Below are 25,726 nucleotides of genomic sequence, written 5' to 3' on the forward strand. Positions count from 1 at the left end.
ATTGTGGATAAACTGGACAAGAATTTATTTTCCCCTTCCCCAAATACTACAGTATTACCAGAGGTCATTCAATGAAATTGAATCTTGGGAGGATCAGGACAGAGAAAAGGACTATTAAAAATGTTGGACACTGATTACATGGGATTAGTTTAGCAGCTTTCTTAAATGGTGGAATGATTACTTGTTTCCATCAAATATATCCAGCCAGTTAGTACCACCATCCATTAATTAGATATGGGAAAATAGTCTTTAGTGCTGCTGTTGTGACCTACATGTAAAGAAGAGATCTCTTCCAAAACAATAGGTGTATTCAGACTAGGGGTGGGTTCCGGCAAGCAGTACTGCCAATTCGCTTGTGTGCACGCTGCACACGTGCATGCGTACGTTGTGCATGTGCACTCCAATTAAAATTATTCTGTGCATGTGCAGAACTGAAAAACAAGATGGCGCCGCCAATGGTGCCACCCAGGAACCGGTTCGGGGGTTTCACAGGCCTGGGTCACTGCTGGTTCCAGCGACCCAGGCTGCCAAACCGCTACCAGTTCAACCGAACGGGTCCAAACCAGTAGGAACCCATCACTGATTCAGACTTTTCACATGACTGTGAATATACTGTGAGTATATTGGGAACTTGCATTATTTAAGGCCTTCTCTGTGGCTGCTCCGGCCCTCTGGAACGATCTCCCCGTGGAGAATCGGACCCTCGCCACCCTTCAGGCTTTCCACAAAGCCATTAAAACCTGGCTGTTCCGGCAGGCCTGGGGCTGATGAGTTCCCAGCCCCACTCGAACTGTTGCAGCTGTTGATGAGTTCTTAATCTGTTCTGTATTTGTCTGTCTTTTCATTTTCTGTACTTCCCCTTTTCCCTATTTAGTTTGTTAGCCGCCCTGAGTCCCCTCGGGGAATAGGGTGGCATACAAGTTCAATAAAACTAAACTAAACTAAACTATATAATGAAACAAAGGCCTTGGATTCCTTTTAACTCCATAACAGCTACCACTGGATATGTCATTGTTACTTGCAAATGCAATTGAAAGGATGAGGATAAGACCAAGTGTACAGATCAATGTCACAATTATTATGCAGTTGTTGGAAATATTTTCTTGAAGGTATTCTTTTACAACATGTTGGCACTCATAATCATTCCACACATGTAATGGTATTTTCCAGATTAAATTGTTACCATCAAGCTTGAGAAAATGCTTGAAAACAATTTATCAACATCTGTATTTCTGGCTTTAAGAAAAATAATACAACTTAAGATATTACTCTCCAGTGTCTCAGTGATAAATAAATGTAGCTGAACAGGATGCAAATTTTCCTTTCTCCTACTGAAACTCATCTAAAAAAACAGAGCGAGGGAGAGAGATTAGAAAGGGAAATGCTAAGGAAGTCAGTTAATAAAATCAATGACTAGTGATTACTTTTACATATCCAGCTAACTTCAAAATTGAGAGTAAAAGGCAAAGGGGTTCTTGCACCATGAGTCCCATAGATATACAACATTTGACATAAAAAATAGGAATTATGAATATGTAGTTTATTTTGTCTAGAACACTTGACTCAGTTTCTGTATGTGGAACATACATAACTTAGTCTTAAATCAACTGAAGAAATGGGTAAATCACCTACCTCATCCTTTCATGTAGATTTTAACTAAAAAGATAATAGAAAATAGCACAGCATTGAAAAAAATGCCATCCTGATTCTAGAGACCAAATTTTTAGCAATCAGAAAAGACCACAGTTTTCCAGATAAGTTAAAATTCTGCTTTCCCTTTCTGGGAAAGCAGCGGTAATTCTCTTATTGGTTTTGGAAAGCTAAGAATAAATGAGATTATCATTCTGCTTCAAGCAGAGAGTCATGAGATGGCTACTTAAAATTTCATTCTTTGTATAAGCAATCCTTCTCAAAGGAATAATTTACGAATTATGCTTTCCAAAAGGCCGCATCGCACCTATTTTATTTCATGAGGGGGGGGGAAACCCTCATGAAATAAAAAATACATTGGCAGGTATTACCATTAAAAAGTGGGTATTTAAATTGTCACAGAAGTGTTCCACAACTAAGGATGTTATGAGAAGCAATAGATGAAAATTAGAAAAGTTTAAAGAAGACTTTTCATCAGAGATATAAAATTTTAGTGTGCGGATAGAGCGTGACTGGATATTATCTTCAACACTTAGGAAGGTTTTTCTTATCACAGTTTTTATAGCCTGATACCTACCCAATTTATGCAGCCATTATGACCACTTCATGCTGCTTTGGGATATCAAAGTTGATAAAAAACCAAGAAGAGTATCAGTTTGGAGAAGGCTCATCTAGAAAGAGTTGCCAGTTTGTTTTATTCACCTTGCCATGATTAAGGTTCACTTGATAAAAAATAGTATCTGAAACCCATTTTCAGATACATAGAATTGAAATTCCCATTTCAACTACATGCAAATACAAGTTGGACTGAATTAATACTTCAATAAAAACACATTATACTGCAATTAGAGCTATATGTAACTGTAACCATATTTAGAGGAAGAATTGAAGAAAGCATTTGTTGCCTTATCTATGGAAATTCTCAAACATCAAGATCATGATTGTTCAAAAGGTGCTTTTTAAAAAGGCAACTGGACTTTCTTGATTTTTAAAAAATGTTTCACTTCTCGTCCAAGAAGCTTCTTCAGTTCTGAAGAACGACTTCAGGACTGAAGGACACTCATTGCCTTGCACCATTTTGCTTCCCTTTATAGTCAACTTCAGGAGCTTCTCTAAGCTTATTGCAACTTAGAATAAGAGGAGCCTACTATGGTGAATGCTGCAGGAGCATTCATTAGAGTGAGTGATTCTGGTATCGATTGTGGGAAATCTTACAACATGTGCCAGAGATGGTCAATCTGAGGCTCCCTTGAGTCCATCAAGGAATTTTCTAGACTGGGCACATCTGTACGGGCTGTACAACTGCTGTAATGAGCACCAGAGGTGACCATTCTCAAGCCCCTTAGAAAAGTACCAAGGGGACTTTGGGCCACACCCTTTTCAATACATGTGACAATGCTAGGAGTTGTACTATTTAAGAGCCCTATCTTGCTCTAATGCAGAAATTCTATAAATAAACGGAAAATAGAAAAATGCACTTAGTAGTGACTCACAAAAAGCATTTAAATGTTAGAAAATGAAATCATGTAATAATGAGAAAGTTGGCTAAGATTAAAAGAAGCTGCCATAAGAACACTTAATAGCACCCTGGATAGATACCAAAATATTAAAAGGAGAACTTGATTCAGTGTTTCATAGGAAAAGAATACTATAGAGTATAATCAGTGCTGAATCTTATGACACGATCATGTAATATCAACATTCTGGACATGTTAGTGTGTTCATTTATTCCCGATATTATCCTTTCTCATTACTTAAAAGTCAAAGTATTTTTTTAGCGGCATATTGGCTGAGAATGTGCTGAAAAGCTATTAAATGAGAGGTAAAGCAGCCAGTTTTCTTTCCTCAACTTTTAAAAATGCATCTTCTTAAAGCCAGGCTCTGGGCTACATTTCCTCTTTAATATCAGAGCATTTATGCATAAACAGTATCTCTTATTTATAGTAATAGCACAGAAATGTAAATCCTCACATATCAGTAGAATAGCATCTCCCATTATATGCAAAGTTAATAGGGACCCCCGACTGTTTCTCAGACTAGACATTTTCACCTCAATTTTCAATGCAATCTTCCTTATATATCGAAAAAATTGAAACCATTAATACCAGCGATGTTGGATTGAGTGTCAGAAGATCCAGGTTCAATTTCTCACTCTACTACAAAAAGTATTTCAGACAACCTTGGGCTAGTCAGCCTCTGTGAAATTTCCAGAAGTACTTGACACAGAAGTCCAGGTTAGATCTCTCCTGCTTGGTGTCTAAAGCTATTAGTGGGATTTCTAGCATTTTCTTAGATTTAAAAAAAAATGAACTGAGGGTGAATCCTACATGAATCTTACATTTCTACTTCATGAAAATATAAATTATACACTCATTTTGAAACAGCAGCTAAGAAACAATGTGGAAATCTACTTAAATAACAGTATAGAAATCTATCACGGTAATCTTTCTGAAAATCTAATTTTTACTATTTCTTCCATAAAATAACAAGGATAAATCTTCTCACTTCGGATAGATTAAATATACAAGTGTTATGAAGCAGGTTGGAACCAGATCTTATTGTTTTGCCATCTAATCTAGAGGACTTAAACTAGGATATTTACATGTAAACACAGCATCATGCAGTAGCGATATTGTTCTTTTAGAAGGATTTTACATTGGATTGCCTGCACCTGAGCTTCATTTCCAGCTCAGTGAAGATTGCTACCTCTTGCCATGTGACCAGAAGAACAGCATCTATTCTGAGTACTTTCCCTGTTTCCAACATCTGCATATCTCTAATAGATCATCCAGAAGCAATAGGTAGTTTCTATTGAATTTTCTGCTAAATTAGGAAATTGCCATAAAGATGAATGAGTCAATCTGTTCTCCAAAGCATCTGAGGGTAGAACAAGAAGCAATGGAGGGAAACTAACCAAGGAGAGAAGCAACCTAGTACTAAGGAGAAATTTCCAGATACTTAGAACAATCAATCAAAAACTTGCCTCCAGAAATTGTGAATGCTCCAACATAGAAGCTTAAAAAAAAAGACTGGGCAACCATTTGTCTGAAATGGTATAGGGTTTCCTGCCTGAGAAAGGGTTTGGACTAGAAGACCTCCAAGGTACCTTCCTTGGAGGAAGGTACCTTGGAGGTCTTGGAGGTCTGTGTTTATTCCATTAAATTCATCTATAATACTCATAAATGCTTTGTCCTGTGCTTAGACTGATGTTGGAATTAGCACGATGTAAACATTATGTAATTTGCTTGCGCTTTGAACCACTACAACATAGATTTGAAGAATACACTGTAACTGTTATTCTTATTTTATTATGTTCACTAAGACTTTCTCCCTAGTAAGTACCGGTATATAAAATAGCATTGAAAGTTGTATGTGTGATGCTCAAAGACGTTTTCTTAATAAAAGGTAATCTTTGCAACTGACCACTAGAAGTGCAGTTCTTCTCAAATTGAAAGAAGGCCAGGAGAAAAGAACAAATTTAAAAGACTTCAGACCAAGAATACCTGCTTGGAAAGTGATAGTGCTGGACTACAATTTTATTTTTAAAGTCTTTATACCCCACCACCACCACCACTCTCCCAAAAATTAAAAAGGTTGCTCTTTCCACATCACTTAGTGGCAGAACATGTGTTTGCTTTTGCATGCCAAAAAACCTGGATCTATTCTCATCATCATCAAATAGGGCTGGAAAAGATTTCTGTTTGAATTCTTCATGCTGAGATGGCAGTCAGTGCTGGGTGTGCAGAACCATCCTCTCTCCCACCCTTCATCCCACCACTAGTCTGCAAAGCTAAAAAGGTTGGGGAACTCTGATATCAGTGAATGATATACTACAAAGGTGAATTATGATAAAATAATATCTTTTAACTTGGGTGACCCTATTCTCAAGTCTAAGGAGGAGTTAGAATCAGAAGGTTATGTCTGCTATTTGTTTTCATATCTTCTGTATGATTGAAAGAAAGATTCAAATTAGACAAAAAAAATATGGGTTTAACTTTGTTAAAAATGAATTGAAAATCCTAATGTGTGGCAGTGATGAAGATATTATTGCTAGAGTCTATAGAATGTTATTGAATTTAAATGGAAAATGAAAAAGCATTGTAAGGAAGGAACTTTGGATATAATGTAATGCTTGAACAATGGGAGAATATGTGGATTAAACATTTAAAAATTACATTAAACTTTAACTTAAAAGAAAATTTCTATAAGATGATGTATCGTTGGTATTTAATTCCAGGCAAGTTACCAAGAATGTATAAAGGCATTTAAAGTGAATGTTGGAAATGTAAATGTGAAGAAGAGACTTTTTATCATTTATGGTGGACATGTGAGCCGAGGTGGTGCAGTGGTTAGGGTGCAGTACTGCAGGCCACTTCAGCTGACTTATCTGCAGTTCAGTGGTTCTAATCTCACCGGCTCAAGATTGACTCAGCCTTCCATCCTTCCGAGGTGGGTGAAATGAGGACCCAGACTGTGGGAGGAATATGCTCTGTAAACCGCTTAGAGAGGGCTGACTGCTCTATCTAACTGCTATTGCTATTGCTATTGCTATGTGATAAAGCAAAAAAATATTGGATTAGGATTCATATCTTAATACAGAACATTCTTAAACTTTGATGTTATATATGTTGACGGCAGCAAGACTACTCTATGCACAGAAATGGAAGGTTATCTTGATGCCCACAATGATTGAATGGCTCCAAAAATTGATGGAGTTAGCAGAGATGGCTAAATTGACTACTTTGAATGGTATTACTGGAGACTATTCATGATGTGGCATTTGTCCCTACATTAGATAATAATGCTAGCATGGAATTCTTTAGCATCAGTTAAGTTCCTTAACATCCTCAAAAGGTCCTTATCCTTGCGACAGTGATCATAAAGCACACAGCCAAAATCCTCCGGAGTCCAGACCAATGTTCCTAATAAGGCTATGAAAACTTTGAAAATGATTCTGCACAAGAGTACAATTTGTGGCCCCAGGCCACAAATTTAGACAGGCTGACGTAGATATTGCTTAATAGTGATCTTTTAAAAAAAGCTTGTTTCAAGAAGATATTCCTTCAGTGTATAAGACAGACCCAACATACTGAAAATGTTAGCCTTGTGTCTGTATATAAATAAATATATATTAATTTAATAGCCCATATTTTGATGAAAATGAAGGCAGTTCAAAGTTGGTCCTCAACAATAACACAGGCTTGATGATCTCAATTGCTTTGATCTCTTCTATGAAATAAAAGTACAGTGGATCATATAAAACTTTTTCTGTACCAGTAATTTGGTACTTTAATCTACAGTATTTAAGACTTTAATCCATTAAGAATTTATTTCCATATGTTTATATGTATTAATTCTGGACCTACTAGCACAGTATGTGTGTTTGTGTATATACACATTTTTATTTATTTGGTTAATAACCAGTTTTTCACAATTTTTCATATTTTTATACAGAACTGGAAAAGAGCTTATACAGCTATACAGGTGAAATAGAAGAATTGCTATGGGGAAAAGAAATCATCAGAAATATGTTTGAGTGAAAAACGATTGTTTTTTCACTTACCCGGTGAGGCAGGGGGGTGAGCCCTGAGGGGCTCTCGCTTCTGGCTCCAAAAGCGCCCGGCATGAGCCGGGCGTGACCCGCTCCAAGGACAGTATCAGGTGGGGAGTTTGACTGGGGCGGTACACCTGTCAAACCGTAACGCAGGTGTACTAAGGCGAGCTCAGGGAGGACAGAAACCTCCCATGGAGCAGAAGGGCAAAAGCTCGCTTGATCTTGATTTTCAGTATGAATACAGACCGTGAAAGCGGGGCCTCACAATCCTTCTGACTTTTTGGGTTTTAAACAGGAGGTGTCAGAAAAGTTACCATAGGGATAACTGGCTTGTGGCAGCCATTTAAATAAAAAAAAGAAAAAAGAAAAAAAGAAATATGTTTGAGTAGGGAAACAAATGAGTGTGATTAAATACTGGGGCAAATGTTGGAACTTCATCAATGTTCACAAATATATCTTTTCCTGAACTAAAGGTTAATAACTGCCTCCTGAGCCCATGTATGGATAACAGCCAATAAATGGGACAGTACAGGTCCCCAATACTGCAAAGTACAGTATTCAAAATCAAAACAGCTCTCATCAAAATGCAAAAAAGCAAACAAAATTAATGACCTGGGCAACATTAATCAATTGCATTATTCAGTGTCTTTGCAATCTGCAATTACTCACTCAGTCTATTAATAGATGCAGGCATCCATGAGGATAAATATATTTTTATATTCATTGTATATTAAAACATTTGCTTTATCATAATGTTAGGCAGAATTACTCCTCAAAAACCAGTAAGATGAAAATGTACACACTTTATAACAAAGGGGGAAACCCAATCAAATCAGAACATAATATTGTAGCAATGATTTCTATGACTGTAGTTCTGTATACATTTATTGGGAATATGTTCTACAGCTCTGGGAAACTGGAATATGTTCCTTAATATATATTATTATGTAGATATAGTATGATGTAGTTTGTGTTGTATCAATAATTTCCTGAATGTTGCTCCCAGTAAAGAATCTCTAGGCTAAGCCAACATGCAGCCCATGTCAGAGAATGACATAAATACAATACAATAGCAGAGTTGGAAGGGAGCTTGGAGGTCTTCTAGTCCAACCCCCTGCCTAAGCAGGAAACCCTATACCATTCCAGACAAATGGCTATCCAACATCTTCTTAAAGACTTCCAGTGTTGGGGCATTCACAACTTCTGGAGGCAAGCTGTTCCACTGATTAATTGTTCTAACTGTCAGGCAATTTCTCCTCAGTTCTAAGTTACTTCTCTCCTTGATTAGTTTCCACCCATTGCTTCTTGTTCTACCCTCAGGTGCCTTGGAGAATAGTTTGATTCCCTCTTCTTTGTGGCAGCCCCTGAGATATTGGAACACTGCTATTATGTCTCCCCTTTCAGCAAAGCATCTCAACTTGAGAGACCGCCTACTGCCAATTACCTCCACTCGACCAATTAGATCCCATAGATTAGGCCTCCTCCGAGTTCCATCTGCCGGTCAATGTCGACTGGCAACCACGCGGAGGAGAGCCTTCTCGGTGGCAGCTCCGACCCTATGGAACGATCTCCCCATGGAGATTCATACCCTCACCACCCTCCAGACCTTCCGCACAGCCCTCAAAACCTGGCTATCCCGGCAGGCCTGGGATTAAAGACGGTAACCCACCCGAATTGTATGAATGTTGTGCTTTTAATGATGTACTGTCTTATGTGTTAATCTGTTTGTTTTCCCCTCCTTCAAATTGTAAGCCGCCCTGAGTCCCCCCAGGGAAAAGGGCGGCATATAAATAAACTACTCTAAACTCTCTAAACTGAATTGTTTACCTGGGTGAACAACTGAAAGGATTTGGAGAGTAACAATGGTAGGAGGAGCTCATTTAAAATATTGAAAAATCCAAGAGTCAGAGATTGTTTGGAAGATCTAACTGATGAAGCGGCAATGCTTTGGGCTTACAATTAGTTATAGAGTGATTTTAAAAATGCCTATTAAAGTAATAAAAGAGAGGCAGGATATATGCAAGTTCAACCTGAGTTGGAGAAGCTCTGGCTCATCAGCTGTTCCTAAATTCCTCTTTCGGGATTCGAGGCTCCCATAAAATTCCAAACTGATGGTAAATTGAATGAAAATAATGGGGTTTGATGCTGTTTCTCAGCCGAAAGTCGAAGCAAAAAAATGTTTTAATCCTCCAAAGATTTTCCTCACCAAATAGAACAAACCCTCACAGTGCTTACATCCCCAGAAGGTCAAATTAACCTGACTTTACACATTTTTAAACCATCTTTAAAAATCTGGATTAGGGATAGACTGTTGTCATGCCCATTGGTGTTCAATGTTATTCTTTTCTCCCTTAGCTTTTTAAATTATTTTATCATTTTCATCGTTTATAACCAGAAGGTGTATAAATATAAATAAATAAATACTTTCCAAATTCTATATTCTATATTACACATAGAGATCTATGAGATTTAGTTACCTTTGTTTTTTCAATATGGGTTTTTTAATTGGGGTGCCAATGGATATCTCATGGTATCATACCTGCCATGGTTCATATTTTGCTGAATGTTCCTACACTATCATCTTGCTATCTGTCTCCATACTCTAACCATCATTCTTTCAAACAGAAATTAGAAAGGGAAATGGGACTCTGGTGTGTTCATTGTTCTTTAGCAACCAGGATCCATGGAATAAAAGAGCAACAATAGCTATATTAGAGAGACTTTTGAGAAGGAGAGTGAAAGACAGATCTTTGCATATAATTTCACATTCTTTCTGTAAGTACAAGTGTGCAGACATTCACTCCTAGCACTGCCTAATTATTAATTATGATAGGACGGGGCATTTTCAACATTCTCAATGCTCTTTCCTTGCCCTGCTTATATTTTTTTCTCTTATAGGCTATTGTTTCGCTAACTGAACCCCTTCTAGTCACCACAACCGTTTCCCTACCCCTTTCCTCTCTCCATCTAATGCTCCATCCCTTTGAACAAGAAAGAAATCACAAAGCTTTGATAGATACTCTGGATAAAATTAAGAACTTCAAACTCCCAGGTTCTGACCCCCTGTTTCAGAGAAAAAGAAAAACAGATGTCCTGTTTGTTAAGTATAAATAACTCCGTACGTTGAAACCTTTCTTTTACGCTGCATTAGATTTTATTTAATGCAGGGTGCCCCTTCAGCTATAAGAAGGCAGAAAGTGAGCAAACATGAAGGGTGACAAAGCCCTAAATCTTGCTCATTCCCCTCTAGGAGAACAGAAGAAGAGAGGAAAGGAAAGCTTTCAGCCAGATGAAAGAACTCCAGATATCCTGGCCAAACTCATAGAAAGGGCGGTACCCATGAACTAAAAACTTCAGCCAAAGTGGATTTGGGTTGGGAGGGGAGGGTTGAAATATTGGTCTTTTTTACGGCCCCACTTAAAGTGTTCCCATGACAGGCAAAGGAAAAGTAGTTCATTTTTTTTAATGCAATCCAGCTCTGAAGCAACTGCCCCACATGCCCTTAATGCATTCCAAACCTGAAGGCCTGGTATCTCCAGGCTTCTGCCAGCACTCAGGTGCCCACTTTTGAGAAGTACCATGGAGCTTCCAGAACACAGACTTACGTGAGCACATAGTTGACGCTGACGATGCAATGGGGCCGGGAAGACCGGCTGTTGTGAACGATGGTGGCGTAGCTCTGCACCCAGACCCAGCCACCTTGTTTGGCCAGGAAACGGTAATATTTAGTGGTGACTTGCCCTTTCACTAGCACTGAAAAAGAAAACAGTAGCAGATTTAATTAAGGAAGGGATACTGCAGAGTCTGTTCTCTCAGGGCAGAAGACCAGCATATAGACCGTGGTCAGGGCCGGATTTTCCTATAGGCTAACTAGGCTTCAGCCTAGGGCCTCAAGATCAAGAGGGGCCTACATTCAAATTGTTAGCAAAATGAAAATTACACTATTCTAAAAACAGTGAACACTAAAACACTGAACCGAAAATAAGGAGAAATTCTATGCATATGACTAATAAACAAACATAAAAATGTATTGGTTAAGATAGTTCCAGCGCCGTGACAGTTGGGGAGCCCGCCCACGTTCGCGGCACCGGCGGTCGGGCGAGAGGCGCGGCCACTCTCAGTAGCCGCCCCGTCGACGTGGAGCCCACCAGCGGCCAGGCAGGTGAGGGCGAGGGGGCCGAGCTGGGCAGCTGAGCACAGCAGGGGAGGCGGCTTGCCTCGCTGCCTTTGCCGCAGAGCAGAGCCGCCCTCCGTTGGGAGGCCAGCTATATATATATTGATATATTGATATATATCACAGTAATGATGTATTTTATTGTCTCTCATGTAATTTACAAACTTAAAAATGGGAGGTGAAAGGGCCTCATAAGTGGAATAGCCTAGGGCCTCTTTTCATCTAAATCCGGCCCTGACCGTGGTACTCATGATGATTTATAGCTTGGTGTTTTTTCTCCAGGAGTTTGAGGGACATACTTTATATTCCTTTCTACAAATTTACTAAATCTCCCAATGAGCTTCCATAACTTAAGGTGGACTTGTTCCTGAATCAACAGTCCTAGTCCTGAACCTCGAACATTGCATTGTAAAGGCTCTATTTTATCAATGTGTCATTGACATTTTATTAATATTCAGGAAAGCTTTGAGTCCTCCAGTTCAAACCAACTTTTGTTTGTACCAATCCCTTCATAACCTTCTACCCAACCAATCAACAAGAGGCTTCATGAAGATAAAAACATCATGGGAAGTCCATCAATGCATTCTATAGAGCACATAAACTAATTTACTTTTCAAAAAGAAATACTTCTTATCCCAAAACCTGTTTGTCTGTTTTGCCATTTACTACTGCTATCATAGGGATTCCACAAGTCAATTTGTTCCATGAAAAGCATAGGAACCATAAATGTTTATTAACAATGTGATTCCACACATGACTGCTAAGAAGTAAACTGCAGTGAGTTCAATGAGACTCAACCTCATATTTACAGAGTACCTGCCCCTCCTCAACTTGGTGTTTACCAATTTACTGGGAGTTGTAATCCAAATTGAAGAAACTGGAAGATTACCTATAGTATAAATCTATGTGTCAGAAGTATGTATCAGAAGTCTATGTATCAGAGGTAAATCCCAGCAGGTTGAGGGATTTTAGTTATCTAAAATTGGCTATAAAATTGCAGCACCTTACCAGATAATTATTCATCAGTTACAAAATTATGTTTCAGCATGCAATCATGTAATGACAGTAATAGAAGCAGCAGGTAATTTAAGTATTCAAAGAGCTATTTTTGCAAATACTTTTTGTTAATCAATATAATGGTTTCAGATTTTCTAGTGCCTACAGTAACTAAATGGTCCTGGACAATACTTGATTTTCTTTAGAGTGGAACGTCAGTGCAATAATTTCTATAAGTAGATGATCCATTCTGTTCAGTAAATGGCCCGCATAATTCTCTATTTTACAGGGCATTAAATGTGTAATATAAATTCTTTCCTGGTTTCAATTTTACTTATAAAATGAAGCATTGAACCTGGTTTTGCAAGAGATTTGAAAGGACTAAAATTAGAGCATTTTTCAAGGCATTTTGAATCTTGTAGACTTAAAAGATTGTTGAGGTGCATGTATTATATGTAGGACTTCAAAAATTAAAGGTATCACATATGCATAAAGCAAAAAAAAATGCTTCAGACTTTAAACCTCCTTGTTAATTCTAGATGGTGTCTTAGCTCTTGCGTGATTCTTTTCCTACATGTGGAGTTGAAACATTAGAAGAGGTTTTGCCTGCTGTTTTTCCACTTAGAGTATGTCAGAAGAAAAAAGGCACAGAACTCAGGAAGGGGACTGACAAACTATGGAAAGCAGTGAAGCAACTTTCTTTGGGAAAGTTTATCCTAACCAGAGGTGGGTTTCAATTTTTTTTTAGAACCTCTTCTGTAGGTGTGGCCTGCTTTGTGGGAGTGGCTTGCCGGCCATGTGACTGGCTGGGCATGGCCAATTTGTAACATGTGGTGAAACTCACTTAACAACACTCTTGCTTAGCAACCAAAATGTTGGCTCAGAAACTCTGGCATTTGAAGCACGCAAGTCTTAAGCTGTCAAGTTACAAGATCCTTGCACCCCTAACCCTTTTTTTTAAAAAAAACCCAGGAGTGTTCAAACTTGACAGCTTTAAGACTTGTGGACTTCAACTCCCAGAATTCCTCCTCTCGCTCTTGATTTTGATGATGTGCGGATGGGTGGGGGGAAGGAGCTGGAACCGGTTCTAAACGGCACTGTAGATTTGTGGAACCTTTTCTATAGAAGAGGTTAGAACTGGCAGGAACCCACCCCTGATCCTAACCTAACCTGAAAAGCTATCCTAGGTTCGTTTACCAGGAGGTTAAGGTAAAATCAATGGTATTATTCCATTGTGCAGGTAGTTATAAAATAGATTTTAGTCATCAGAATGAATTGTAAGAAAGTAAGAATGACCAAAATCCCAAACCTCCCTTGACTTGAACAGTTCTGGATTTCAGAACTATTCAGAACAACAAAGAATTTCACTGTAATAGCTCTTTTAGAATTGAGATATTACTCCATAGAGGCCACTTTCAAATCAGTCTCATGTACTATTCTCATGCACATCATAGAACAGAATAAAATCAGGGGCAGGGGAACATTCGTGTTTAATGCTTGCTGAAAATAAGCTTTCTAAAAAGTGGAGCTGATATTTCATTTCCTCAATAGGTCTCAGGTTTTTTGGGGACACATGTTAACAAATCCTCTTGCAAACATACTCTCTCCCCCCCCTCTCTCCCTCCCTCCCTCTCTCTCTCTCCCCCCTCTCTCTTGTAAAAGTCACCATGAATATTTGTGAAACTTCATAAGCTTTTCCAAACCGGTATAAGCTTTTTCAAACATTTTTTAAAGATGAATTAAAATTGCAGGTTTTCTTACCCACCAAGCATCGCCTACCAATGGGATAAACCATTAAAAAATTGCTTTCTTTAACATGTGTGGGGGGGAGGAGAAAATTGGGTGAATAGGTGATTTAAGTCACAAAACATGTTGCCCAACTGACTGTTACAGATGCAGAGGTATTCCTCATCTAGAAACCTACCTATTGGACTGTTTTGGGACACAGTCCAGCAATCTTTTGAATAACAAAAAGAAAAGAAAAAAAAACAAAAGCCCATCCCTCCTGATAGGTTGTAGATGTAGAGGAGGGGTAGATGATGTAGGGTGAGGAGCAACTCATACCAAGCAAGCTCCATTTTTGACTTGCCAACAAAGTAAGCGAAAACAATGCTACTGATCCTTCACCACCACCACTTGTCATAAAATATATGGCTTGCCCTGTCTTGCTAATTCAAATAATGCACCTCAAGCTATTGCCATTTTAAAAAGTGTGCCAGGTCATGTTCATGGCAAAAAAAAAAAAGTTGGCAAAAGATGGGAAACCCTACTTCAAAACTGGAACAGCTAATTATGATTTTAAACTGCCACAACTTTGAACTGTAGACAAAGGCAATGTTACAAATATATGATATATTAAAATGGTTACTAGACACTGCTTTGTTACATTTAGGGGATATGAGAAAGATTCCTCAGTAGCTTTCTGTAGCAGTCAGAAGAATAATTTGTTTATAACTACCACTATTTATGTATTGACTGATTGATTGCCTTAGATTCCACCTTTATTATTATTGTGTGACCCGACAAATGTGCACACGACAAAAGCGCGCTGACGAAACCGCGGCGAGAAAACCGTGACGTCATCAACATGCCCACAACAGGGCGCTGACAACAGCACGCCGACAGAAGCGCGATTTAAGTTAAGGTAAGGGAAGCGCGATTTAAGTTAAGGTAAGGAAAGCGCGATTTAAGTTAAGGTAAGGGTTAGGTTGAGGGTTAGGTTGAGGGTTAGGATGAGGGTTAGGTTCAGGGTTAGATTCAGGGTTAGGTTTAGTGTTAGGTTTAGAGTTAGGTTTAGGGTTAGGTTTAGAATTTGTGGTTATTACTTGTTCGCTGAAGGCGCGCTTTTGTCGGCACGCTTCTGCGCTCATTCGTCAGCGTGATTTAGAACTCGCAGTTTTCTCACCACAGTTTCATAGTCAAGCGTGCATTTGTCAGGGAACCTTATTATTGTATAAACAACTCAAGACTGCAAGCATATCCAACACACCTTTCTTCTATTTTCTTTACAACAACTCCTCTGAGGTAATTTGGGCTGAGAGGCAGGACTGGCCCAAATCACCCAGCTGGTTTTCATGACTAAGGTTCCCCTATCCACACATGGTATCCTGTCTATCCTATAGTTTTACATACATACATACTGTATATGTAGTGTTTATATCACTCAGTAGTGCAGTGGTGAGAATGCAGAATTGCAAGCTAATTCTTCCAACTGCTGGCAGTTCAATCCTGACCGGCTCAAGATTGAGTCAGCCTTTCATCCTTCTGAGATCGGTAAAATAAGGACTTAGATTGGGGGCAATATGCTGATAATGTAAACCAGTTAGAAAGGGCTGTAAAGCACTACTGGTATGAAGCGATATATAAGTCTAAGTGTCATTGCTATTGCTAGAAGTGAGTCTCATTGAATTCACTGAGGTTAATTCCCAAGTCAAAAAATCAGATTCTTGCTTTTGTCATTGTTGTGATTATTATTTTTCTACTGGTGAAATAACCTTAGAGAGTCACCCATTTGTGTTATAATAATAGACATGAGGATAGGCTTTCTATTACCTCAACAATAACTGGTTGATTCTAAGAAGTCAGTACGTACTAAGTCATTGTCCCAATGTTCCCTGCATATATAGCCAAAGATAAAAATGGAAGCAAGTGGAAATCATAGCATCTACTGCTAGTAGTAGTACAGTACTAGAGAAAAGTACTGTTAGGAATTTAATGGTTGTGATCCCAATAACACAATTCTTAGTAGATCAAACAATGCTCCTTTAGGCAACAAATTCATTTCTTGTATAAAACATCTTTAAAAGCCAATATTTTTCTTCTATAAGATTGCATCTCCAGCTTCTGCTGCCATGTGCTCAATGAATGGGAAAACGACAAGAGGATGCACTTTTTTGTAGCATATTGAAAGCAGCAGTATCTACTGAAGAAGACAATTTTAAAGATTGGTGATTTAAAAGTCCCACTTCTTTGTATGCGCATGTAATATCAAGAGACAGATAAAGGGATGGGACTTTGTTCATGTGGCAATGATAACCATCTTGGCTTATTAGCTTCCCCAAAGTGTGCCTGACTGGAACCATAGGAGATATTGCTCTTTGCAATCTATCTATCCCATCCTCGCCCCATTTTCCCCTCCCTTTTTTCATCAACCTGTTGAAAAATATAACTTGGTTTTGTTATCCATCTCTTTTCAACTATGTGTTGAGACTGTCTTACTAGCAAAGGTGAGTTCAATTGCTCTTCTGCTTGGAAAAGTCCCAGCCAGTCAGCCCACTTTACTTTGGGAGTAAGTCCCTCTGAACTCAGTGTGACTTACTTCTGAGTAAACAGGGCTCAGCTGAGGGCTTCAAAGGCTCAAAGGGAAGAGGCTCCTTACGCAGGTGGTGAGCGCAGCGCAAATGGAAAGTGTCGCAACCATGGACATGGTGGTACAGTGTCTTCTCAATCAAGTCCTGAGGTTCATAACCAGTCAGCTCAGCTACCCTACCCAGAAAGAGAGGGGGGGAGAGAGAAAGACAGAGAATGACATTGGCTTCTCACATTGTGCCAACCCAGATTTTTAATCATGGTTTGTTAATAAGCTTCAGTTTACCAGCAGACTAGATCAAAATTAAAGCAAACCAACCCAATTACTGTACAGGTAGTCCTCAACTTACAGCAGTTCGTTTAGTGACTGTTCGATGTTACAACAGCACTGAAAAAAACCTGACTGATGACCATTTACCCCACTTATGACCATCCCCATGCTTACATGATTTACATTTGGATGCTTGACAATGTACTCATATTTATGACGGTTGTAGTGTCCCGGAGTCACGTGATCCCCCTTTTCCAACCTTCTGACAAGCAAAGTCAACGGGGAGGTCAGATTCACTTAACAACTATCTTACTAATTTAAGGACTGCAGGGATTCACTTAACAAATATAGCGAGAAAAGTTGTAAAATGGGGCAAAGCTCACTTAACAAATGTCTCACTTAGCAAAATAAATTTGGAGCTCAATTGTGGTGGTGATTCGTTGAGGACTACCTGTGTTAGAATGAGATGGAAGCCCAAAAAGATTTGGAGAAGAAAAGGGCAACCAACCACCTTATCTTATTTGGGCTATTGTTGGGTCTAAAGGGAGCTCAAGTGATGACTTACCGTGAATCAAGGAAGATAAGCTTCATATCCAGGCTGGCCCGAAACATAAACATATTGCTGTGCAGCTTAATCTCCGTCACAGCACTGGGGGGTAAGGAGTGGCCCACTGCCACCAGTCCAACATTTTGGTAGCAACCATCAAAAGGGGACATGTCCAAGCTATACTGCCGGATCTTTAGGTAACCACTGCAATGAATCACCTGTCAGGGGCAAAAAGACAAGAGACAATAAAAAAAAATGTCAATCTGACAAGGGTTCACATGACAAAGTGTAATCTCAGCAGGTCTGTGAGAGGTCCTGCTGATCTACTCAGCAGCAAGCCCCCCCCCCCCCTTTGCACATTTCTGCCATGGAAAATGCTATGCAAAGTACAGTGCATCAGGGCCTAATCACAGGGTTAACCAGGTGTTCTACATGATAGTCATACTAGAATGACATGCTTGTCTGAATGGGGGAATTCCAAAAGGAACATGGATAACATCTCTTCCCCACACTTTGATGCTTCTCAGTGAGAGTACCCTGTGGTCCATTTTCTATCTTCTCATTGCTCCTCTTGTCATACATTTATTTATATTTCCAAAGAATCATCTTTGGTGCACCCTGAATGAAGTTAAATTATATTCACTGCCAGTCTTCAACTATATAGTAACAATCAAATAGCACGCAGCCATGTTCCAGCAATCCTAATAATGAGCCCACGGTAAGTATTATTTGACCCTCAAGCATGGAATAAAACAATTACTTCTAGTGATATTTTCAGCACACAACCCCTATGCACACTGATTTTGAAATAAATCCAACTGTCCTATGGGATTTGCATGTAGAACTGCAGCCTTAAACAATTTCCCTTTATGTGAACCACAGTGTGCAACAGTGTCATCTAGCCACCATTATAGAAATTCATGGTGCTAATGATTATATAGGACATTTCCTCAGTAGCAATTTATAGCTCTTCTAACATTACCCAGCTATTATTCTGGTGATATAAAACCTGCTTTTCTTCCTTCCCTTAGCTCAGCACAGTGATGGTTGGTGTGTGCTATAATTTGCTATTAATTTCTAATGAAGGAATGGCCCATAAGTTGCTGTAAATCACTAACATGAACATAGCAGCTTTCAAGGAAATGTGAACATAGCCTTAGGAACTACAGTGAATGAACCCTGCCTGGAGGGAATCTTTCCTATTAGTGGAGAAAAGCATGTTAATATGCAAAATTCAAGAGGATTGCTGCTTTGTAGCAGCTCAATGGACTGCATGGGTTTTGAGACAGGCTACATTAATGGATGGAGGGACAATATGGAACAAGAGGAGAGATCCAGGCTACATAAATAAAAACTTCCAAAACAAGATTGGCCCAGAACCAGTCCCAAGAAATATTATAGACTTCCTCAGACAATTCAGTTATTTTCATTCAACAAGTAAAAAGTAAGATTCTACATTTAGGCAAGAAAAACAAAATGCACAGGTATATGTGGTATCTTGCTCAATAGTAGTAACTCTGAGAGGGATCTTGGAGTCCTAGTGGACAACCATTTAAATATAAGCCAGTAGTGTGCAGCAGCTGCCAAAAAAGCCAACACAGTTCTAGGCTACATAAACAGAGGTCAAGATCACGTGAAGTGTTAATACCATTTTATAATGCCTTGGTAAGGCCACACTTGGAATACTGCATTCAGTTTTGGTCGCCACGATGTAAAAAAGATGTGGAGACTCTAGAAAGAGTGCAGAGAAGAGCAACAAAGATATTAGGGGACTGGAGACTAAAACATATGAAGAACGGTTGCAGGAACTGGATATGTCTAGTTTAATGAAAAGAAGGACTAGGGGAGACATGATAGCAGTGTTTCTATATCTCAGGGGTTGCCACAAAGAAGAGGGTGTCAAACTATTCTCCAAAGCACTTGAGGGTAGAACAAGAAGCAATGGGTGGAAAGTAATCAAGGAGAGAAGCAACTTAGAACAGAGGAAAAATTTCCTGACAGTTAGAACAATTAATCAGTGGAACAACTTTCCTCTAGAAGTTGTGAATGCTGCAACACTGGAAGTTTTTAAAAAGAGATTAGATAACCATTTGTCTGAAATGGTATAGGGTTTCCTATCTAAGCAGGGGGTTGGACCAGAAGACCTCCAAGGTTCCTTCCAACTTATTCTATTCTATTCTATTCTATTCTAAATACACTAAGGTTCCTTCAAGCCCCATCTTTTTTTCCCTTGGAAATAATTATTTTATAGACTTTCTTTCAGATATGAATGTTCTGCAATTAATGAAGATTAGACAAAAAACCTCTTTTAAAACACAGCCCTCAACCCTCTATGCCTCTGCTCAGACCCAAGTCCTGCCAAATAGTATAACATTACTCACTACATAGGTTATAGTCTTAAATAAAATTCTAATTTTCAATTTCCACTGAAAAAAATTCCACCAACAACACAATATTCAGCCTTTAAAATTAACTGACACTATCTGAATGTGAATTATTTAGGATCTTCCTATCAAATAAGTATCCTGGGAATTGGAGTGAACATCCGGTGATTTTTAGCCTACAGGCATTCAGTGCATTGAGGGTTTCTTCAGAACTGTAATGAAGAAGGCAAACTTGTTTTCTCTATGCTGGGGATGTATAGATTTCCCTGAATTTAAGCTGAGTGAAATCATGGGGGCTTAAGTGGATTTCAGGGGGCTTACTCCCAAGTATGCAGAGGATTGCTGCTTTACAAACTAATCCTATGCCTGTTTACTCAGTTATAAATTTCATAGTGTGGTGCTTCCTCCTAAATATGTGTGGGCAACATCTCTATCTTAATTGGCATGAGGTCTCAGAGGAAAAACCACCTATCTGAAGGACAAGATTGGACCCATTACCTGGACCAATAACTTATTTTCCAAAGCACCAAGAAGGCAAGGCAAGAAACAATAGATAGAAACTAAATAAGAGAGAAGCAACCCGAAATTAAGGAGAAACTTCCTAACAGTGGGAACAATTAACCAGTGGAAAAGATTGCCTTTAGAAGTTGTAGGTGTTTCATCACTGAAAGTTTTTAAGAAGAGACTGGACAGCCACTTGTTTGAAATGGTACTTGAGCAGGAGGCTAGACTAGAAGACCTCAAATGTCCTTTCTAGGCCTATTCTGATTGATTGAACTTCAAGACATCAAAGGAAAACCGCTCCAATCTGACCCTTTCCAGATAGGCTGGGATTGCAACTTTCAGAGCTGCCAGATAATTTCCAATGGCTGGGATTTGCTGTTTCAACACTAATGGAGAATGCCAAGTTAGCCAAGCCAGGAATACTTGGAGTTAGTAGCATTCTAGGACTGACTATGTCTATGGAGATTATCAGTCATCCAGTGATGGTTGTCCCAAAGATGCTTTTTCAAGAGGCAAGTGGACTTTCTGGGTTTTCTTTGAAGACGTTTGACTTGTCATCCAAAAAGCTTCTTCAGCTCTGGCTCCATTCCCCACCATCCAGTCAGAGCTGAAGAAACTTCTTGGATGAGAAGCCAAACGTCTTCAAAGAAAAAAACAGAAAGTCCAGTTGCCTCTTGAAAAAGCGCCTTAGCGCTGATGATGTTCTCTACGTTGGGTAATGAAACATCTGCAAGAAAGCAACCAAGCTGAAAGAGCACCAAGGGAGTTTTTGAAGGCGCATTTAAATTTTTACCTTCAGCCAGCCGGAACTCCAGCAGTTCTCAGCTTGGCCGCCAGTTGGCGCTGACGCCACTACCTACCTTGTAGCCTCCACAGGTGAGGCCCGCGTTCCTCTTGGCCAAGACGCATTTCATCCGGAGGAAAAAGGAGCGCTCGATCTCGTACTCTGCGAGGCAAAGGAGCACAATGCGCATGTCAGGAAAGGAGGCTGCTCTCCCCCCTCCCCCAAATCGCCGCCTTCCCCGATCAACTTCCCCGAGCGTCTTACCCTGAACGAAGTGGGAATGGTAGGGCTGATGAGCGGTGAGGACAGCGGTCATCTCGTCATGATCGGCCGGGTGGATGTATTCGTAAATGCTGTTGCCGGTCAGCTCTACCTGAAAGAAAGGAAGCGGAGCCCGGGGAGAAGAGCGCTGCTGCGTGCTGTGGCAGGGCGGCCGGTTCGGACCAGTTTAGCCGCCCAGGTCCGAGGCTGGGGGAAGAGGCTTTCGACCTGGAAGACCCTGATCCACGCAATAACTGGTGCAACAGGTTCACTCAAACACTGGATTTGCACATGCTCTGGTTAGGATTTAATTTTACAGAAGTCCTCGATTTACAACAATTACAAGGGCGCTGAAAAAAGTGACATATGGTTGTTTTCCACACTTAGGGACCATTTCAGCATCCCCACGGTCAAAATCCAAATGCTTGGCAACACACTCATATTTATAACAGTTATGTGTCCTCCATCACTTGATCATCTTTTGCAAACAAAGGGGACAAGAAAAGTCAATGGCGAAGCCAGATTCGCTTAACAACTGGGTTATTAATTTAACACCTGCAGTGAATCACTTAACAACTGTGGCAAGAAAAGTCATTACATAGGGCAAAGCTCACTTAACATAAACTTTGGACTCAATTTTTGTTGTACATAGAGGACTACCTCTGTATTGTGTGAACCCAGGTCTTGTGAATCAGTGGTGTGTGAGAATACAGTGAATGGCCATTAGGCTTTTGCTTGGCAACCAAGTAAACGAATCAACATTCAACAACTTCTGGCCCACCAGGCCAGGATCTTCATCTTGTTTTGAGGGATGGTGGCATGAAGAGCCCCTCATCGTGAAGGGTCAGAGGCTACAGAAGGCTGCCCTAGGCTGAAGGTTTTGGATGGAAGCTTACATGGGAATTTATCCCAGGGTAAGCCATTAAATTAAATGGCTAATCTTGACATTCCTCAAGGGGGGAAAGTACCCTTTCACCTAGAAGGCAAGCAGGTCAAGGCAAGGCTGGGCCAAAAGACTGTTCCCACATCAGGTTTTCTATGTGGAGATAATCTGGTGAAACAAGAGGGTCACTGGTTTCTAGTCTAGTTTCACTGCAAGTCAATGGAGAAGACAGTGTGGCCAGAATAGCACCACGCTTGAGACTGCAGTTTAAGGGTGTTTAATCAAAACCAGCAAATCCCAATGCGCCCTGAAGTTTCAGTTCTCTACATTTCCCTGGAATAACTACTACTGACTCCAAGGTAGCTTCTAAATTGGAGCAGACTGTGAAAGAGACTACAGTTGGAAACTGAGGCAATAATAATTTCGATCACCGCCTGCTTTATTCCACAGAGGTCCCCTAAATGGCAGCTTATCCCTATTGCCCTTCTGGCCACTGTGAGACAGCCTCACTCCGCTGGAGTCTCGCCTTCAAGCCGATTTGAAAACAGGTTCTTTATTGGGAATCAGGTTGATTCAAGGCATTCATAGAACGCAGCGTCCTAGGAAAGACTTTCAGAAGTTGCGTCCACTGAACTAAAGGGGTGGACAAAAGCTACCCTATCTCCTTAGAATACCGAATGGCCACTTTTTTAATGGGGGGGGGTAGGGTCCCTCCCAGGGATCTGCAGGTTGGATTTCAGATTGATTTGACCACTAAATGTTCAAGACGGAGCATTTAAAAGAAAAAAAAGGAAGAACACACTGTTCAATCTAACTTTGAATGCTGCAAATAAATAATCGGTTGCCTCCATTGGGGTCGATTCCTCTGGGATCATTAACGTACCTGCGATAAACCCAAGTGCACCGAGGCAGTCTCCGAGATATACATGATCTTGCCGTCAGGAGCTACCACAAAAATGAAACCGTCCAAAGTCTGAAAGAAAGGCAGAGAGCAAAGAGCGATCAATTTTCTCCGACCGGGTAAAGTCCTTCTCTTGGCTCTGTTAACAAGAAGTGGAGAACTGCAGGCTCCATTTTTGACCATTTCCTGCCTGGTGGTTTTAGTCTTTATCGCCCCCCACCCCAAATCTGTGTGGATGTATAAAAGCTTATCCCAAAGGTGCATTTTCAAGAGGCGACTGGACTTTCTTGTTTTTCTTTCTACGTTCGTCATGTCTTGCCCCAGTAGTAGCCGGAAGGCGCTAAAAATGGCAAAGGTGGAACGACTTTGGAGTGGTTAAGCCATTAATCCAGAGATCGGGAGACTGAGAGTTCTAGTCCCGCCTAAGGCACAAAGCCAGTTGGGTAACCTTGAGTTAATCACTTGCTCTCTCAGCCCTAGGAAGGAGGTTAGGGCAAAGCACTTCTGAAAACCTTGCCAAGAAGATCTTTCCCGGAGCTCTCTGAGAATCGGACACGACTGAACACGGAGACCGAGCGAGCCAGCAAGAAAAAATGTAGAAACCCGCATAACAGAAATGAGCAAGGACGGTTGGGTGGCGTATAAAACAGAACGAAGGACGTCCAAAGAAGAAAGGGTTCTAGGATAGCGCAAGCGACGCGCCTTCTCCTTACCAACCAAATCCTAACCACTTAGGCGGCAACTGTAGCCCCCGATTTCCGAGGAAAACGGCTGCAATGTTACGCTCTAGTCTTTAGGAGCCTGGATCTCCTGTCTGAATGGACTACGGCTGCCATCATTCCCTACCCCAGCACCATCATGCGTGGGAATGATCGAGAACAGAGTCCAAAATATCTAGAACGCGTCAAAATGACGGTAAAAAGGTTCATGGGACTAAGGTGGATTTCCTCCCCTCTTTTAACAATTAAATATATACTCCACCTTTCTATCTAAGATTGTTACCCAATCAGACAATAAAAATAAAATAAAATATGCCTTAGGGCACTATATACCTCATGTAATCATATTAATAACTAACCCTTAGTCTAGGAATCGTTCATTTCTCAAGAGTTTCTGAAATTCTTGTATATTTCTTTCCGTGATGGTGTTGAAACGTAAGCACGCTTTCTAAAACGCATAAAAATTATTTACAGGATAAGAGTTCCGTCGAGCCGGGGCTGTTTTGTCACCAGATGCTTTCCAGATGGATTAGGCTTCAGGGTTCAGAAAAGCTACAGTGGTAGGGAATGATGCAAGTCGAAGCCAACACCGTTGGAAATGTATTGCAACTTTCCCTTATACATGAGGCCACGTGAAACATTACTGGGCCGAACTGACCCCGCTTGTCTAACCTTATGAAAGCCTCCAGCTCAAGTCACTGCTCCTTCGGTGCTAAAAGTCTGTCCTTCAGGCCTTGTCCCATGTACCCTGAAGCCTGGCAGGAAAGAGCTGCCCACTGGCACGCCGCATTCCTACCTGAAGCAGGTGGGACCCCAGTTCGCGACCAACGTTGTCCAGGGTGCTGGTTCGACTTGTGTGGCCCCAGGCCTCCCCGAGTCCTGTCGAGACAAAATGCATGAGAGAGAGAGGGAAGGAAAGGGAGTGGGAGAGGGAGGGAGAGAGAGAGGGGGAGAGAGGGAGAGAAGGAAGGAGGGAAAGGAAGTCCAAGGTTGTTCTCTGTCTTTGACGGACCCTAAACATCAAGTGTTGGACTGGCAGGGAAGGGCATCGCGAGAATGTTGTCAGCATTTTTCTAGGGACTGCATTTTATGGCTCAAAGAACAGAAAAATGGTGTAGCATCAATCCTCTGCTCCTCTCTCTCTCTTGCATCACCCTAATCCCCTTCCCATCCAATCCACACACACCAGTACTACTCGGCGCATCTTTGTGGTATTCCTCTCTCAGGACTGCCCCGAATATCTGAGGAGATCCTGAATCTTCTGCAACCGATGCGCTAATAAACGCTTTCGACTTCTAGATGTCACAGGTCTCCTGATCGTCGTAATTTATGAGGGTGTTTCTTAAATTAGCGGACCCAGAATGATTGAACAGACAACTTCCGTCGTCCGCAGACAGAGCGATAGCTGGGAGCCATGGGGATTGTCGTCCTTTCCGTGCGTGGGCTTGGAAAAATAGCTTTTCCGACGAGTGTCATCCTGTTACACTACAATCTTTCCACCACCTCAATGTACAAAGGAGTAAATAGTCCCACCCAAACCGCTACTTTGAAATTGAAGCTGTTTATTTCGCTATTACTGTATCGTTTGCTCAATAAACCCAAGATCAAAGAGTAATTTCCCTCCAAAGTCTAGAATTAATTAATATTTCAAAGAATCGAAACACAGCGGCTTGGCCATTTGAGCCCTGAAGTCTTTCCCGCTCGCTTATCTCAAACCACATCCTTGGGCCTCCCAAAATTAGGAGGACCGAAACTGTAGCAAACAAGCCGTGGCGACCCGAAGACCCTGC

At 40.6% G+C, this 25,726-nt stretch overlaps 1 protein-coding gene across 1 annotated transcript in view; it reads right to left on the reverse strand.

Moving 5' to 3' along the window:
* The window catches only part of SIM1 (SIM bHLH transcription factor 1), a 68,446-nt gene that overhangs the window by 16,278 nt on the left and 26,442 nt on the right, over positions 1–25,726 (reverse strand). The window contains exons 2-8 of the mRNA XM_032216416.1: positions 24,733–24,815; positions 23,200–23,289; positions 21,437–21,545; positions 21,249–21,334; positions 17,519–17,718; positions 16,753–16,859; positions 10,810–10,957 (exon numbers count right to left, since the gene is read on the reverse strand). Coding sequence (XP_032072307.1) covers positions 10,810–10,957; positions 16,753–16,859; positions 17,519–17,718; positions 21,249–21,334; positions 21,437–21,545; positions 23,200–23,289; positions 24,733–24,815 — 823 coding nt within the window. The remainder of the gene's footprint in view (positions 1–10,809; positions 10,958–16,752; positions 16,860–17,518; positions 17,719–21,248; positions 21,335–21,436; positions 21,546–23,199; positions 23,290–24,732; positions 24,816–25,726) is intronic.

Source organism: Thamnophis elegans, chromosome 4 (genome assembly GCF_009769535.1).
Source record: "Thamnophis elegans isolate rThaEle1 chromosome 4, rThaEle1.pri, whole genome shotgun sequence".
Classification (NCBI taxonomy): Eukaryota; Metazoa; Chordata; class Lepidosauria; order Squamata; family Colubridae; genus Thamnophis; species Thamnophis elegans.